This window comes from Neltuma alba, unplaced genomic scaffold (assembly GCF_004799145.2).
Source record: "Neltuma alba isolate B1F8T4 unplaced genomic scaffold, ASM479914v2 tig00010342_pilon, whole genome shotgun sequence".
NCBI classification, from domain to species: Eukaryota; Viridiplantae; Streptophyta; class Magnoliopsida; order Fabales; family Fabaceae; genus Neltuma; species Neltuma alba.
In genome coordinates this window covers 377485-392193 of record NW_021635252.1, presented here as the reverse complement: position 1 = coordinate 392193, position 14709 = coordinate 377485, and the positions used below count along the sequence as shown (strand labels likewise).

General features: G+C 35.6%; 1 protein-coding gene across 1 annotated transcript; it reads left to right on the top strand.

The window, feature by feature from the left end:
* Window positions 1–9782: 9782 nt before the first annotated feature.
* Window positions 9783–14236, top strand: LOC114755796 (zinc finger protein 830). Its single transcript, XM_028944669.1, has 8 exons — window positions 9783–9938; window positions 10003–10094; window positions 10531–10630; window positions 10856–11072; window positions 11975–12257; window positions 13509–13584; window positions 13686–13732; window positions 13839–14236. The coding sequence occupies exons 1-8, from the start codon at window positions 9891–9893 to the stop codon at window positions 14014–14016; spliced, it is 1041 nt and encodes a 346-aa protein (XP_028800502.1). The 5' UTR covers window positions 9783–9890; the 3' UTR covers window positions 14017–14236.
* Window positions 14237–14709: the final 473 nt, after the last annotated feature.

Genomic DNA, 14709 nt, shown 5'->3' with positions numbered 1-14709 from the left:
TTTGATTTAAATGAATTAATAATTTTTAATATTATTAAATATTTTAAACATATATAAATTTAAAAATATAAGGTTTTACTGCATTTTCAATGATTTCACTATAATTTTAATTAGATTATTTAAACGTATTTCAAAATTATTTAATAATTTGATATTTTATATATATTAATTATATGTATATAATATTATTTTTAATTAATTATTATGTTACCGATCTAACCGAACCATTTAACAGATTTTTTTTTTGGCCAGATTTAACAGATTCAATCACACCTGTCAATCAAAATCAAAATATATTTTGGTATGATGTTCTGTATACCAAATTATTCATGACCACACGTGACTCGCAGGTCGTTCGCGAATGCCTTGAGCCCCCCGCCCCCCTTTTTTTTTAATGTATTGCTATGGACGAGGGCTGCTTCTCCATAACGGGGATAAAATGTTTTGTATCACTTAGCCAGGAGCAAGCTGTTGAAAACCGAACTTATCATTATTACATTATTGAATTGCGGGAAACAGCAATACAAGGGTCGTTCAATCATGATTCAATCAACAATCAACCCAATTATAACTAAAATAATACTACGTCCGATACTTAATACTACCTTCAATCCTAATTATAAGAATTAGTTAGCTAATTTGAAGAGACTAAAGAAATAAGTTAAATTAGTCAATTGAAATAAATAGGTATTATCTTTCTTAAAATATCATTTCTAATCAAGTGTATTGGTTAGAATTACCATTATTAGAAGAATTATTTTGGAATAAAATACATAAATATGAGAAATAAAATGGATTGGGATCTTATATTTAGGATCAAAATAAAATTCAAACAAGCTCTTATAGTATCTCCGGTCCTTAATATAATCTAACTGAACCATAAGAACGATCTAACCTTATTTAACTTTTATTTTGATCCTAAATATAAAATTTCAATTCATTTTTCTCTTATATTTTTTTTGAAGTAATTCTTGGAATAATAATAGTTCTAACTAATACACTTGATTGACAAAGATATTTTAGGAAAGAAAACACTTATTTATTACAAATAACTAATTTAACTAATTTTCTTAATCTGCTCAAATTAGTCAAATAGTTCTTATATTAAGAATAGGATATAGTAATTCCTCTTGCCTTTTACTAATTTGAGTAGATTAAGAAAGTTTGTTAAGTTAATTATTTATAATAAATAGGTGTTGTCTTTTTTAGAATACCATTGCTAATAATGTGTATTAGTTATAACTACCATTTGAGAAATTTTTAATATGTACAACTATTACAATGGTTACTTTCAAAAAAAATAGATAAATATGAGAGACAAAGTGAATTGGAGTTTTATATTTAGAATCAAATTAAAAATCAAATTAGTTCTTATATTAAGAACTGTAAGTAGTACTACCTCTAATCCTACATATAAGATCCAGTTGTAGTGTAATTACACTACAAACTCCATCTTATATTTAGCATGGAAGCTAGTATAATGTAATTAAAATATACAAAATAGTCAATTATTACGAGAGAATAAATACTTTGTTGCTTATACATACTGTTTAATTTTGACTGTCGTCTGACTAGCATAACGGCCCCAAACCACTGTCCAAAGTTGAGTTCAAAGCTTGCGCTTATTAATGCATGCGAGGAGGAATGGTTCATTAATAGCCAATGTAGGCGGAGACAGACTCGAGAAATACCAACCTTCTTGCACTAGTAAAGTGCACAGAGAACAGGGTGACTTTTGTTATCAGCACTCTAACTTTCAAGGAAAACTCATTCCTATAATGCATGTTTGTCTTTGATGAAAGTTTGTTTGGAAGGTCCCAACTGACGTTCCAAACTATATTTGATAGAAGTGAGATTTTTAAGAGTTAATATAATTTTCTGTCTCTCAAAATTTTTTTCACTTTGATTCTAATTCTTCAACTTTCAAGCTACTCCTCTAGTTCTATTTATAAGGTACTTTCAGTATATTTCACACAGACCAAGAAAAACTTTAAACTTCATTAACTCTCATTTAAAATTTAATGACTTTTCAACTTTATCTTTATTTAATATACATTATACCTCATGTAAACAAAGTCAACACAATAATAAATGAGGGGTAAAATTGTACATCTATATAAAAAATTTCTTTCAGTGCCCTATAAATAGTACCAAAGAATACTTTCTCTCTGCTTTATAAATAGGACCAAAGGAATATGAGTTTTGGTTTTTCAATTTTTTTAATTTAAAATATTAGTTCTTAAAACCCAATAAAAATCTGGATCATTTTATCCATTGAGAGGGTAAAACTTATAGTTTAAATTTTGCGGGATTAAAATTAAAATAAAAATAAACTTAAAAGATGATAATTACATTAACCCAACTTTTAATAAAAGGAGTTTTTCTCTGTTGTTTTGAAACTTCATCGATATCAAACATGTCCTTAGTTCTCAATTTCGCTCGGTCAAAAATGCGACTACTTTTATCGTTTCTTTCCCCTTTGCTTTTCCAAGGGGACATAATTCGAGGCTTCATATAACAACAGTGTTAGTGGAAAAAAATGGCTCTCGTTCCTTGGGAAGAGTGTGACACTCATTCCTCCGTCTACTGAGGAAAATGATTTAATGATGCAGAGCTCAAAAAAGATTAAACATGGAATAGAGAAGGGTGATTGCTCAAATCTGAATCAATGGCCAAAACTTGGGGAGACTCTTGTCCAATCCAAGAAGTTCGGGTTAACTTTTGCAGAAACTCTGAAAGGTGTCAATCATCAGGATGATCATTCGGATGACGAAAAGGAAGAAGAGGATGCTGTATCCGATGATAGTATGTCTGAAGATTTGCATTCGGATTCCGAAGCTAGTAAGAAAGAGCCCTTGGTGCGAATAAGGGAAGATCCACAAAGGAATTTTCCTACATTCCATTTCTCAGGTAGGATGAAGAAGAGACTGTATCGGGCTTGGAAGAAGGCGATGATTGTGAAGCTCTTAGACCACAGCATCGGCTACAAAGCTTTGGAAGCTAGACTCCAGACACTATGGGCGAAGCGTGGAATAACAAACTTGATCAACATTGGCTACGGCTACTTTGTAGTCAAACTATCAAATCGAGAGGATTATTTCAATGCACTGATAGGAGGTCCATGGATGATATATGATCACTATTTGACGGTGAGGCCATGGGAACCCAAGTTTAATCCGGCGAGAGCTAAAATAGATAAAGTGGAAGTTTGGGTACGGTTACTGAGGGTATCTCTAAAATATTATGATGAGGAGGCTCTCACTTGTATTGGAAATAGGATTGGAGAGACGATAAAAGTTGATTTTAACACATCCTCTCAATTTAGAGGGCACTATGCTCGGATTTGTGTGATGATTGATTTGGGTAAACAACTGATGTCGGGGTTTTCTTTAGACGGTGAGGACTACTACTTGGAATATGAAGGACTCTATTCACTATGTTGCACTGCGGGGTTTATGGGCACCGTAGCGAGACTTGCAGTGCAAGAAAGCAGAACACAGAGCATCAGAGAGGGAGCCAGAATGACGGTGATTTGGGTGCACAAAAAACAGGGATGGACATTGATGACAAAAGGGGCAATGATCAAGAGATATGGAGAGTGGTGCAGAAGCCCCGACGACAGCGAAGGGGAAAGGAGAAAGCAAGGGAAAGTCTCCGGCAACAGAACTCCGGGATGAGGTTTGAGGTTCTGGTTGACGTGGATAATAATAATTTTGAATTAACGAAAGAAATAGAAGATAATGCTTTACCTGCAACGTCGGATATGGGGAATGCACCTTTTGCAAATGTAGCCACTACCAGCGTACGGTACGCGCGGGGGAAAAAGGCTGCACAGAGCAGAAAGCAAGCCAAAATAACGGTTTGCCCACTGAGGTGGTCCCAACGGGAATTCTTGACAGAGCGTTACAGCGAGCAGAACAACGGGTTGAGCAGGGGAAGAGAGAAAAGAGATCTCATGAGATGTTTGTGAATCACAAGAGAACTAACGAGATACTCATGTTGACGCTGGATGACACGAAAAATGAGAACCATGTCAAACGTAAACTAGACGCTGATGGGGACGATAATATCGAGCATGGTAATAGTGAGGAGGAGCAGATGGATTACATTAGTAATTTTGATCCCCTTCCTCATGATCCGGGAGATAGAGTAGAGAGGGAGGAAGGAAATAGGCCTGAGCATAGTGGGCCGAGGATACCTAGCCTATTGAGTGACGAGGCGGAGAGAGCCCAACGTGAAACCTCTGTGGTGCCTGAAACGCAGTTCTAAGCTGGAGTGGGCCGTGCTTAACTGGACGTCTTTTTTAAAACCCAATTTATGTTTATGGATCAAGTATTATATTGGAATGTTAGAGGGGCATGCGGTCAAGGCCTCAACAGAAACTTAAGGACTATTTTTGGCAAGTTAACGCCTTCGGTCCTGATACTTTCTGAAACAAAATGTGAGAGGGATTCAAAGTTGCGTTGCATTTATTCCTTGGGTTTCGATAGTCTCTTTGCTGTTCCGAGCACCGGTCGTTTAGGAGGATTGGTTGTGGCCTGGAAGAGTGAGTTAGTCTGAATCTTAATTCTTAGCAGCAACAAACAAATGCTGCACTTAAGATGTGAGTTCTCAGGGAAACCAGCGTGTCTGATAACTGCTATCTATGCAATACCACACTTGAACCTCCGTCAGACACTTTGGGAAGAATTGAAATTGTTGGCCCAGAGTATCGCGAAACCATGGAGTGTGATTGGAGACTTTAATGATATTGCTGAAGCTTCAGAACGTGTGGGCGGAGGCTGTGTTAACAAAGGATTATGGTTTGACAGATCTGGGTTACAAAGGTCCTAAATTCACTTGGAAAGGGCCAAAGCTGAATGGATGCTCTCGAATGTATCAGAGACTAGACCGAGCTCTGGGTAATGCTCTGTTTATGTCTACTTTCCATAACTATTTAGTAAAGGTACGCCCTCGTACAAATTTTTCTAATCACAATCCTTTGATTTTGTGTTTGGATGCTGAGAATCTTCAATTTAGAGGTACCAAACCTTTCCGTTTTGAAGCTATGTGGATTGAACATGAGAACTTCCAAAGCTTTATGGCAAAATCCTGGATACGGGACGAGGACATTAATAAAAGTCTGTCTAATTTTAAAGATTCCATACTTGTTTGGAATAGGGAGGTCTTTGGTTTTATAGAAAAAAAGAAGAAGAATATTCTTGCTAGATTGGCAGGGATTCAGAAGGCTGAAGCTTACCCATACTCTTCTTTCCTTGTTGATTTGGAAACTGAATTGCAATCTGAATTGGAGGAGGTGCTTAGTTTAGAGGAGATTAAATGGTTCCAGAAATCCAGATCTGAGTGGATAACAAGAGGGGATCGAAATACTCGGTATTACCATCTTAAAACTCATAGGAGATGGAAATGGAATAGAATTCTCTCCTTAAAGGACGAACAAGGTGCTTGGCTGGATGATGAAGTGCAACTGAAAGAACTAGTAGTTAATTATTTTAAAAGGCTGCTCTCATCTGATGAGATGAGTTGCAATGTTCTGAAAACTACAGCTAACTTTCCTAGAGTTGATGGAACCTTGCTGGCTTCTATGAGCTCTCTACCTACTGAGGAGGAAATTAAATCTGCTTTATTTGCTATGAGTTACAAAGCCCCAGGGTTGGATGGCTTCTCACCTATCTTCTTTCAACACAATTGGAAGGTGGTGGGTCCATCTGTTTGCAGATTTGTCAAAGGTATGTTTGAAGGATCCTTGACAGTGGATAATTCTAATAAAACTCTAATTTCTCTTATACCAAAAAGAGAAAATCCACAACTAGTTGAACATTTTCGTCCCATCTCCCTTTGTACTGTTCATTACAAATGTTTAACCAAAGTCATTACACAGAGACTCAAAGCTGTAATGAATGATTTAGTTTCCCCTTTCCAATCCAGTTTCATCAAGGGAAGGCATATACAAGATAATATTGTGATTGGCCAGGAGATCATGCATATGATGAGTAAGGCTAAAGGGAAAAGAGGGCTTGTAGCGATGAAAATTGATCTTGAAAAAGCATATGACAGGCTCAATTGGAGTTTTATTCGCACTGTGCTCTATGATGCTAGCTTTGAAGATAAGTTTGTGGGTCTTGTAATGGCTTGTGTAACTTCAGTAACTTATAATGTTTTGTGGAATGGCTCAACAACTGAGTTTTTCACTCCTAAGAGAGGTCTTAGACAAGGAGATCCTATTTCTCCCCTTCTCTTTGTGTTATGCATGGATAGGCTATCCCATCTCATTTGTGATGCTGTTACTAATGGTCGTTGGAAGGCTATTTCAATCGCAAAGAATGGTCTTTCTATATCTCATTTAATGTTTGTTGATGATCTGCTGCTCTTTGGAGTTGCCTCTGAGAAACAAATTACTTGTATGATGGAAGTTCTGGATCAATTCTCTCAGGCTTCGAGAGAGAAGATGAATAGAAGCAAATCCTCTTTATATTTCTCTCCTAAGGTTGATACGAAAATTAGGAGGAAAATCAAAGAGATAACACAAATGAAAGTTTCTGCAAAAATAGGGAAGTATCTTGGCTTTCCTTTATCAAAGAATAGAAGGAGTACTGAAAAATTTCAGTATATAGTTGATTGGGTCAGAGCCAAATTAGCTAACTGGAAAATGGAGAGTCTGTCTACTGCAGGCCGTATTACTTTGGCTAAGTTTGTATTAAGTTCAATCCCAATGTATCCAATGCAAGTATCTCAAATTCCAATGAAGATCTGTGAGGAAGTGAAACGATTACAAAGAGACTTTATATGGGGACATAATCAGGATAAACACGCATATCATCCTATAGGGTGGCAAAATGTCACTTTGCCTAAATCCTATGGTGGCCTCGAGTTCAAGAAATTAGCTTCAGTTAATTCAGCTTGTGGTGCAAAGCTAGCCTGGAGATTGATGATAGGAGAGAAGGGTCTTTGGGCTGATGTGTTGAATCAGAAATATATGGTGCATAATGAAGAAAACCTTTTTAAAGCTGGTCCAGGAGACTCAAATCTTTGGAAGTTTATCTGTAAGCAGAAAGAGGTGATTGACAAAGGCTCTAAATGGCAACTGAGGAATGGAAAGTCAATTAATTTTTTCAATGATTATTGGCTGTTTCATGACAAAAAAAATCAAAGATTTTTGTCGAAGACCTCTATCTGTTGGAGAGGAGAACAGTATGGTGAGAGATTGGGTAGAGTTTGGCACTTGGAATTTTAATAAGCTGGAAAATATAGTTTAGCCTGAGGTTCTAACTAGACTTATTGGAGTGATGCCTCCTTTTGACGCTGCTGGAGAGGATTGCATAGTGTGGAAAGCCTCAAATTCTGGTATGTTTACTCTCAAGAGTGCATATTATATGATTGAAGAGAATCCAAAATCTCTGTATAACCCAGTTTATAAATTTATCTAGAAATGGAGAGGTGCTGAAAGAATTCGCTTCTTCATCTGGAAGATTTTTCATGGAAGACTTCCCATGAACTTATGGAGAAGTAAATGGTCTCAATGTTCCCCCATGTGTTCTTATTGCCTTAATGAAGTAGAAAGTATTTTACATGTTCTTAGAGACTGTGATTATGCAAAGGCTATATGGAATAATTTTGTGGATGATAAACATGTGAACAGATTTTATTCAGTCTCCTTAAGAGATTGGATTTCTATCAACCTCAAAGATAAGATGGGTGTTAATGGAAATGAAGACTGGGATCTAATATGGGGATTTACAGTTTGGAAGCTGTGGAATTGGAGGAATGCAGCAACTTTCGTCAAGGATGCTGAAAGGCCTATTAATCCAATTGTAGTAATTAATTATAGTTGGAAGAATTCTACTGCTGCTAAGTCAATTGTGAAAGGCGGTGGTAGGATGCAAAATCTGGATAATACTAATTTATGGACAAAACCTCCTGAAGGCTGGGTTAAGGTTAATGTTGATGGTGCGGTGTCAAGAAACTCACAAAAGGCTGGATGTGGAGGAAGTGTTAGAGACCATCAGGGAAATTGGATAGTGGGTTTCTCTTTTCAACTTGGGTTATGCAATGCTGTGGAAGCCGAGACTTGGGCCATCTATAAGGGTTTGAAATTGGCTTGGGATTTTGGATTTAAACATATCATTTTGGAGTCAGATGCTAGAAATCTGATTGACTCACTGAATCAGGAAACCTCCAACCGGCATAACAGTTTACTGATGATACAGATCACCGAGTTACTGAAGTTTGACTGGGAGGTAAGGCTTTGCCATATTGCTAGAATGCTAATGGAATTGCAGACAAACTAGCAAAACAAGGAATCTCGATTTCCTCCTATTTTGATACTTGTCCGAGCAACTTGAGAAGTCTCATGGAGAATGACTGTCTGGAATCTACTTCCAGCATAGGCTAGCTCTATGTTTTAAGCCTTCTTTGTACCAAAAAAAAAAAAATTCGCCCGGTCATCATCATGAAAATTGTGATGCGTATCTTAAAAAAAAAAAAAAATTTTAACGGCAGAGGTATACAGATGACCATTCTTCCATGGAATGTTTGAATGAAATGCCCCACATGCGCTTTTACCCTAAATTTGGGCCGTAAAAGCCCAAAAGGCCTGAAAAGTTGAAATGTTTTGCTATTAATGTTATGTTAATAAATCAAAAATAAAACTTTTTAGTTTTACACTTGCTTCTTCTTTTAACTAATTTACACGTTTAAAAAGATCAGTTAAAAGTATTAAATCTAATTAGTCATGAGATTCAAGTAATAAACAACATTACTCCCATTAATTACATTAACCTGATATATCATATTAATTTCTACCTTTTTTTCGCTGTTCTTACTGAATATGAGTGTGTGTACATGGAAAAAAAAACATATTTAATACTCATTAAAAATATCACATAATCTTATGAAAATTTAAAAATAAAAAAGACGGGGACGAGCATAACATATTGATGATTTTGTCGAAGTATAGAACGATTTGATCTTCAAATGATTTTTTATTTAAATAATGACTCAAAGAAGCATAGTCAATATCAATATCACTGGTTTTTAATATAATCTCTAGTTTCTCAAATTTATCTTTATTTTAGTTTTAGTTCCTCAAGTTTCAAACCATAAGTTTTAGTACTTCCAGGACAAAATGGTTCAAATTTTTATTAAATTATAGATACCAATATTTTAAATAAAAAAACTTGAGAAACCAAAATTTATGATTTGAAATTTAAAAGATTAAAATCAAAATGAAAGCAAATTTTAAAGATAAAAATTATATTAACTCTTTTTTATTTAGGATGCAATAAAATAATATTTAGGACAAATATTAACTTTTTCTAATATTCTAGTAACAAACCAGTTTTTATATTAGGATTTTATATTTAGGATAAAATTAAATGTTAAACTAGTTTTTATATTAAGAATAAGAGATAGTATTTTGTAAGTTTTATTAATATAAATAGTTGATTATGTATAACAAATAACTAAAAATAATTGGTTAATTATAAAAATGTACATTTGGGAAAATCCTAAAAAAATAATTGTTGAATTTTAAAATTTTAAATCATTATTAATTACTATAGTTGTGAAAAAATGACTACAATTAAAAAAATAAATGATAATATATTTTTTTAGTAATTTTTAGTTTAAAATTTTGGAATTAACAGTCATTTTTGAGGTAATTTACAAGATTTTTTTTAAAAAAAACATTATGTTGCAGGCCCAAGACGAAGGGCAAGGGCCTCCAATTTGCGAATGCCAACCCATGTCCTTGCTTCTTGCCATTGAAAAGGAGGAGGTGGAGGAGAGAGCACAGAGAAGAAAAGAAAAACGAAACCTTCAGTTGTTTTGAGGCAACACTAGCAATTTTTGAACTGAGATGGAATTCTCCATTTGAAGGGCGAATCGCGAAGATGAATAATCCTATTCGTTCATTTGTTTTGCAGTTTTCCTGGTTAAAGGTTTAATCCTTCAATTTTTCTTCGCCTCTTGATTCCTTTACGACGTACTTACTTCGAAGAATAGAAAATGGATGCTCAAGCCCAGAAAAAGGCATTATTTCGTGCTAAATTAAATGCTCAGAAGAAGGAAAAGCGCATAGAGTCCCCTCTTGTGAGGTTGGTGTGCTCCGCTCAGCCAAATGGATCCTCTGCTCATTCATTCATGAATCTCGTTTTAACTGGCTGTTGATAAGTTGCAGCTAGGATTGCTTGCCTCGTACTTGTATTGTCCTGGATTCACTGTCTAACTAGTTTGCATACTCTTCGTCAACAATTAGGCCTCATCATCGACCAAGAAAAATAAAATCGCAAAGTCTTTTAACATCCTCATTCTGCAGTGTCCATTTGTTAATTTAGTTATTTTTCTGTTAATTTATATGCTGCTAGCTATTTATTTTCAGTGGTACATAGTCACTACTGTGCATCAATATGCTTGTCTCTGATTATCGCACAACCCAGAAAGCAAGAGCACCAATGATGATCTGATGGAACATTTTAGCCTTTCAAGCAGAACTTTCTGAAAGTGTCTGTCTTTTTGTGGATATTTTAACAGGTATAACGAATTTGATCAGCCAGTCTGCCGGGTTTGTGATGTCGTGCTGAAGCATGAATCTAATTGGGATGCACACCAAATTTCTCGTAAGCATCGTGAGGTGATGACATGTTACAATCTCATTGATGTTGTGCAGATGTCGTGACACGTCAAAACATTGATGGCACTAGCGTTTTATAATTGTGTGCACAAAATTTTTTTTACAAGGTCTTATAGTGGTCTATTTTCCTTTCCCTTTGTTTCACATCTAACTTATTTCTCCTCAAGTAGGTAGTGGAATAAGTCTGATGGCTAATTCCTTCTTCATGTATTTTCATGGTGACAGGCAATAAGTAATCTTAAAGCTAACGCAGCTGGATTGGCGCAGCAAGGTCATGCAAAGCCTGTTGCTGATGCCAAGTTGCCTAAGCCTAAACCTGAGCATGCGTCAGAATCACAATCTAAAATGCCCAATCATTCACAAGAATCGCTGAAACCTCAGCCATCATCTGTGCTTCCGCCGGATTTTTTTGATAACAATGATGCTAGAAAGCCAAGATCAGGTAAGGATTCAGTTTAGACAAATAAAGTTGTACGCAAATACACACACTCTTTTGCTTGGAATACTGGGGATTGCCAGATAAATCATTTTGAACAGAAGATCATACTTAGCAGTATCCTCCTCCATTTATGGTGACTTCTTTTCACGCGTTGTTAACCTTGCATGAATCTCTACTTGTCTCTTTAGAATGAGTGGGACCATTTGGAGTTATCTGTTTACTTTTAAACTCAATCTCCCTCCCTTTTGGTTACATTTTAAGCTTAACATAAACCTACCATGATATTTGACTTGTTACCGAAGGACCGCTCTCACAATGTGTTACCATCAAAATGTTTATGTTTATTTTTAATATATATGCGTGCACATTTATGTATATGTATGCTAGTGTAGAACTTTTATATAGATCTTGCTACGTGTGAATATTTAATTCCCCACCTTCCCTTGAAAAAAAAAAAAAAAAAAAAAAAACGGGAACCCTAGGTCTGTCCTTCATTGAAAGGCTCAATGCCGTTGTATATAATATTTATCTCTCCATCTTTACTGATACCGAAAGTCTAATACTATGACCACAGTATGCTACTGATACTTTTTACATTGGATGCGCTCCTAGTAACTCTTTCCTAAATCCTTAGTATCTCTTGCTACAAATAATAATTTTTAAACCTTCAACAATTTTGGATCCTTAGTCCCTTCTAACAAAAAATTGTAATGCTTAAAATATGATCTTTGATGAGCCTGTACTTATATCCCATTTGTACTTCAGAATCCCTTTGACCTTTTTCTGCTGCTTAATGTATTTTGATGACCCTTTATTTGACACTTCTGTTCACTTGACTGTTTGTTCAATAAGTAGTAATTCAAGGTAAACCATATTGAAGAATTGAATGCGTTGTTTGCTTGCAGAAAAGGACTCTGTCCAGTTGGTGGACCCTGATTCCAATAAAAGGACAGGGATTTCTATTCAGAGCCAAGCACTAAACTCAGAGAAGGTAAAAGGTGGCTTGCATATCAATAATGCAGCACAGCCAAAGGGAAGTCAGGAAGCAATCGAGACTAGGCAGACATCAAGCACGCCAGGTGATACAGAAGCCAAACAAATAAAAGGGATTCTTCCTGAAGGGTTTTTTGATAACAAGGAGGCTGATTTGCGTGCTCGAGGCATAAAACCTGTTAAGCCTGATGTCAAGTAGGTTCCTGCTTCATGTTGTATTTGCATTTGCTCTACTATAATGGTTGCCTTTAAGTTGAAACATGATGATAATTGTTATACTTCAATTTATTGTTTACCTTGTTATATATATATATATATATATAAGTTCCTGAATTAGAGCTTCCTATAGTGCAACTGTCTGCACAAAAGAAAGAGTGAAAAAATCAGTTTTCTAGTTGGGAAGTTGATGGATGAACATTTGAAATGAAAGGAGAAGACAAGGAAGTTTAAGTTTAATGGAAGTCCTAATTTCCTTTAGGCGAAATTGCAAATGGCCTGACTCAACTTTGATCACAGGGCAATGAATTCCTATTTTAATGTTGTGAATTAACCTACTTAAACTTGTGACGGATTGCCCCTTTCAACAGCAGTTGTGTGATTGCTAAGGATGATAGATGTGATGCCAATATCATTATGTCCATTTAGATCTTTAGTTATATTATCTGGTTAAGAATTTTTCTTGAAGGATCTAAAGGGTGCTGATGCCTTGTGGAAAGAATCATAAACATCAAGCTGTTGGCTGTTCCACGAATGTAGCTCTGTTGAGCAGAATGCCTGTAGCTATGCTGCTATTCTGTAACAAATAATACGTGGGCACGATCAGGTAGTAATGGAGGGGTCTGAACGAAATACATTATAAATAGGTCCCTAATGGCTCTAGGAAGTGAAAACCGTATCTTTAATTTTGGTACGTATTGTTGTAAAGAATGGTGACTACTAACTTGGTAGGAAGGCTGGTAGAGCTGTTTGAAGAAACTTTAAATGAGAACTAAGAATGGTTTAAACATGCTTTTCAAGCACCCTAATCTGTAAGTCACAGAATCGTGGCTAGTGTGTTTTCTAGTCGTGATTTCATTCCATGCCATGTTCCTGAAGTGGAAGGTATGGATTTTGGACCATTTGTTGCTTGCGCTGTGCATGCTTCTGGGATGATTGGAACACTCACCGTCAAGCTACACCCGTTCAGAGTTTCCACCCTTTTTCATGGTTCTTTTGATTGACAAATTGGGGGAAATTTAATAAGATGATGGACATGGTCCATGTTATCGTATGTTAGTTTGATTGTCAGTACTCAGTACTGGATTGACAAGTTCCTGAGTAAACTCTAGTCCGGAATATACTGTTACTTATCTCTTAAATTATTAATTGTCTTATGCACTATTTTCCTGCGTTATTCAAGAGATCGGAACATAGAATAATGTTGGATTTTGGTAAATCCTCTATCAGGGACGAGTACAAAGAATTTGAAAAGTTGATTCAAGACGACTTGCTGGAGGTGGATAACCGGTTTGAAGAAGAAGAGGTGATGACTGTCATATCCTTATTGCTCTATTTCTAATTAGTATTCATTCATTATGTGCACTACAAGCATGCAAAATGATTTGTTTGTCATTACGAATGCAGATTGATGCTGCTGAAATGATTGAAGAAGCTGAATCTGTAGAGCAGAGGTATGCTTAACTTTCTGATACATCACAAACCCTTTCATCTTGCTTCATGTTTTTCTGAACTCCATCCTTTACCAATTCTCTATCCTACCCTCTTCCCTTTTTATAGGAACAACAGAGAGAGAGTGGAGAAGTTGAGGAAGAGAAGATTGGAGTTGAAGGCTGCTAAAGATGCAAAGCATAGTAAAACTTCTGAGGTGGTAATGGATTCTAAACATGACGAGCCATCAAGTGATGAGGACAGCGATGATAATTTTGCTGTGGACTGGAGAGCACAACACCTGTGAATAATTTCGTTTTTTCCCCCTTAATACTTGAGAATATGTATGAGATGATCTGGTTCCTAAAGCTGAAGTATTGTGTACATTAATATTTGTAGGACACTCGGAATTTGTAAAACTTTTCATTTAACTCCTGCCTAATAGCAGCCAATCTTGTATCAGTAGAGGACTGCATTACATTACTTTTGTTTGTCTTGTGCCAACGGAGAACCGCATTGCATTATTATCTATGTTTATTTCTGGGGAGGGGTGGGCTTTTTAATGCTATAGATAAAAATATTCCTTTAATTGAATTTTATTTCATAAAAAGTTAAATAAGTTTGGAATTATATAATAAATACTAGGGAGATAGAATTAGGTTTTGCTTAAGAAGTTTTTCATCTGGCTGTGAGAGAATTGTGGGGTTCAAACTTTTTGAGAAGTTGAGGCTTTTATTAAACCAATCTTAGAGGGATTTTATTATTTTTCAAATAATTTAACTTTTCCTTCCTACCCACTCAATTAAGTGACCTCATGTATGCAGACAAGCATACATGATGTGAAAATTCAGCAATCGCTGAATGGTGTTATTTTTTCTTTTCAAACATTGCAGTACACAAGACGCATGTTAATTATAATTTTTTTTTTTTAATTTTTTACAGGGTTCACCCTATCTTTATTCTTTACAAATTAATTAGTATTGGGTCACAAGATTCTTTG

Excerpts from the sequence above, each read along its gene's own strand:
- LOC114755796 (XM_028944669.1), top strand. The coding sequence starts at position 9,891 with ATGAATAATCCTATTCGTTCATTTGTTTTGCAGTTTTCCTGGTTAAAG. Across the intron at positions 10,095-10,530 it reads ATAGAGTCCCCTCTTGTGAG|GTATAACGAATTTGATCAGC; the intron begins GTTGGTGTGCTC and ends ATATTTTAACAG. Across the intron at positions 13,733-13,838 it reads GCTGAATCTGTAGAGCAGAG|GAACAACAGAGAGAGAGTGG; the intron begins GTATGCTTAACT and ends CCCTTTTTATAG.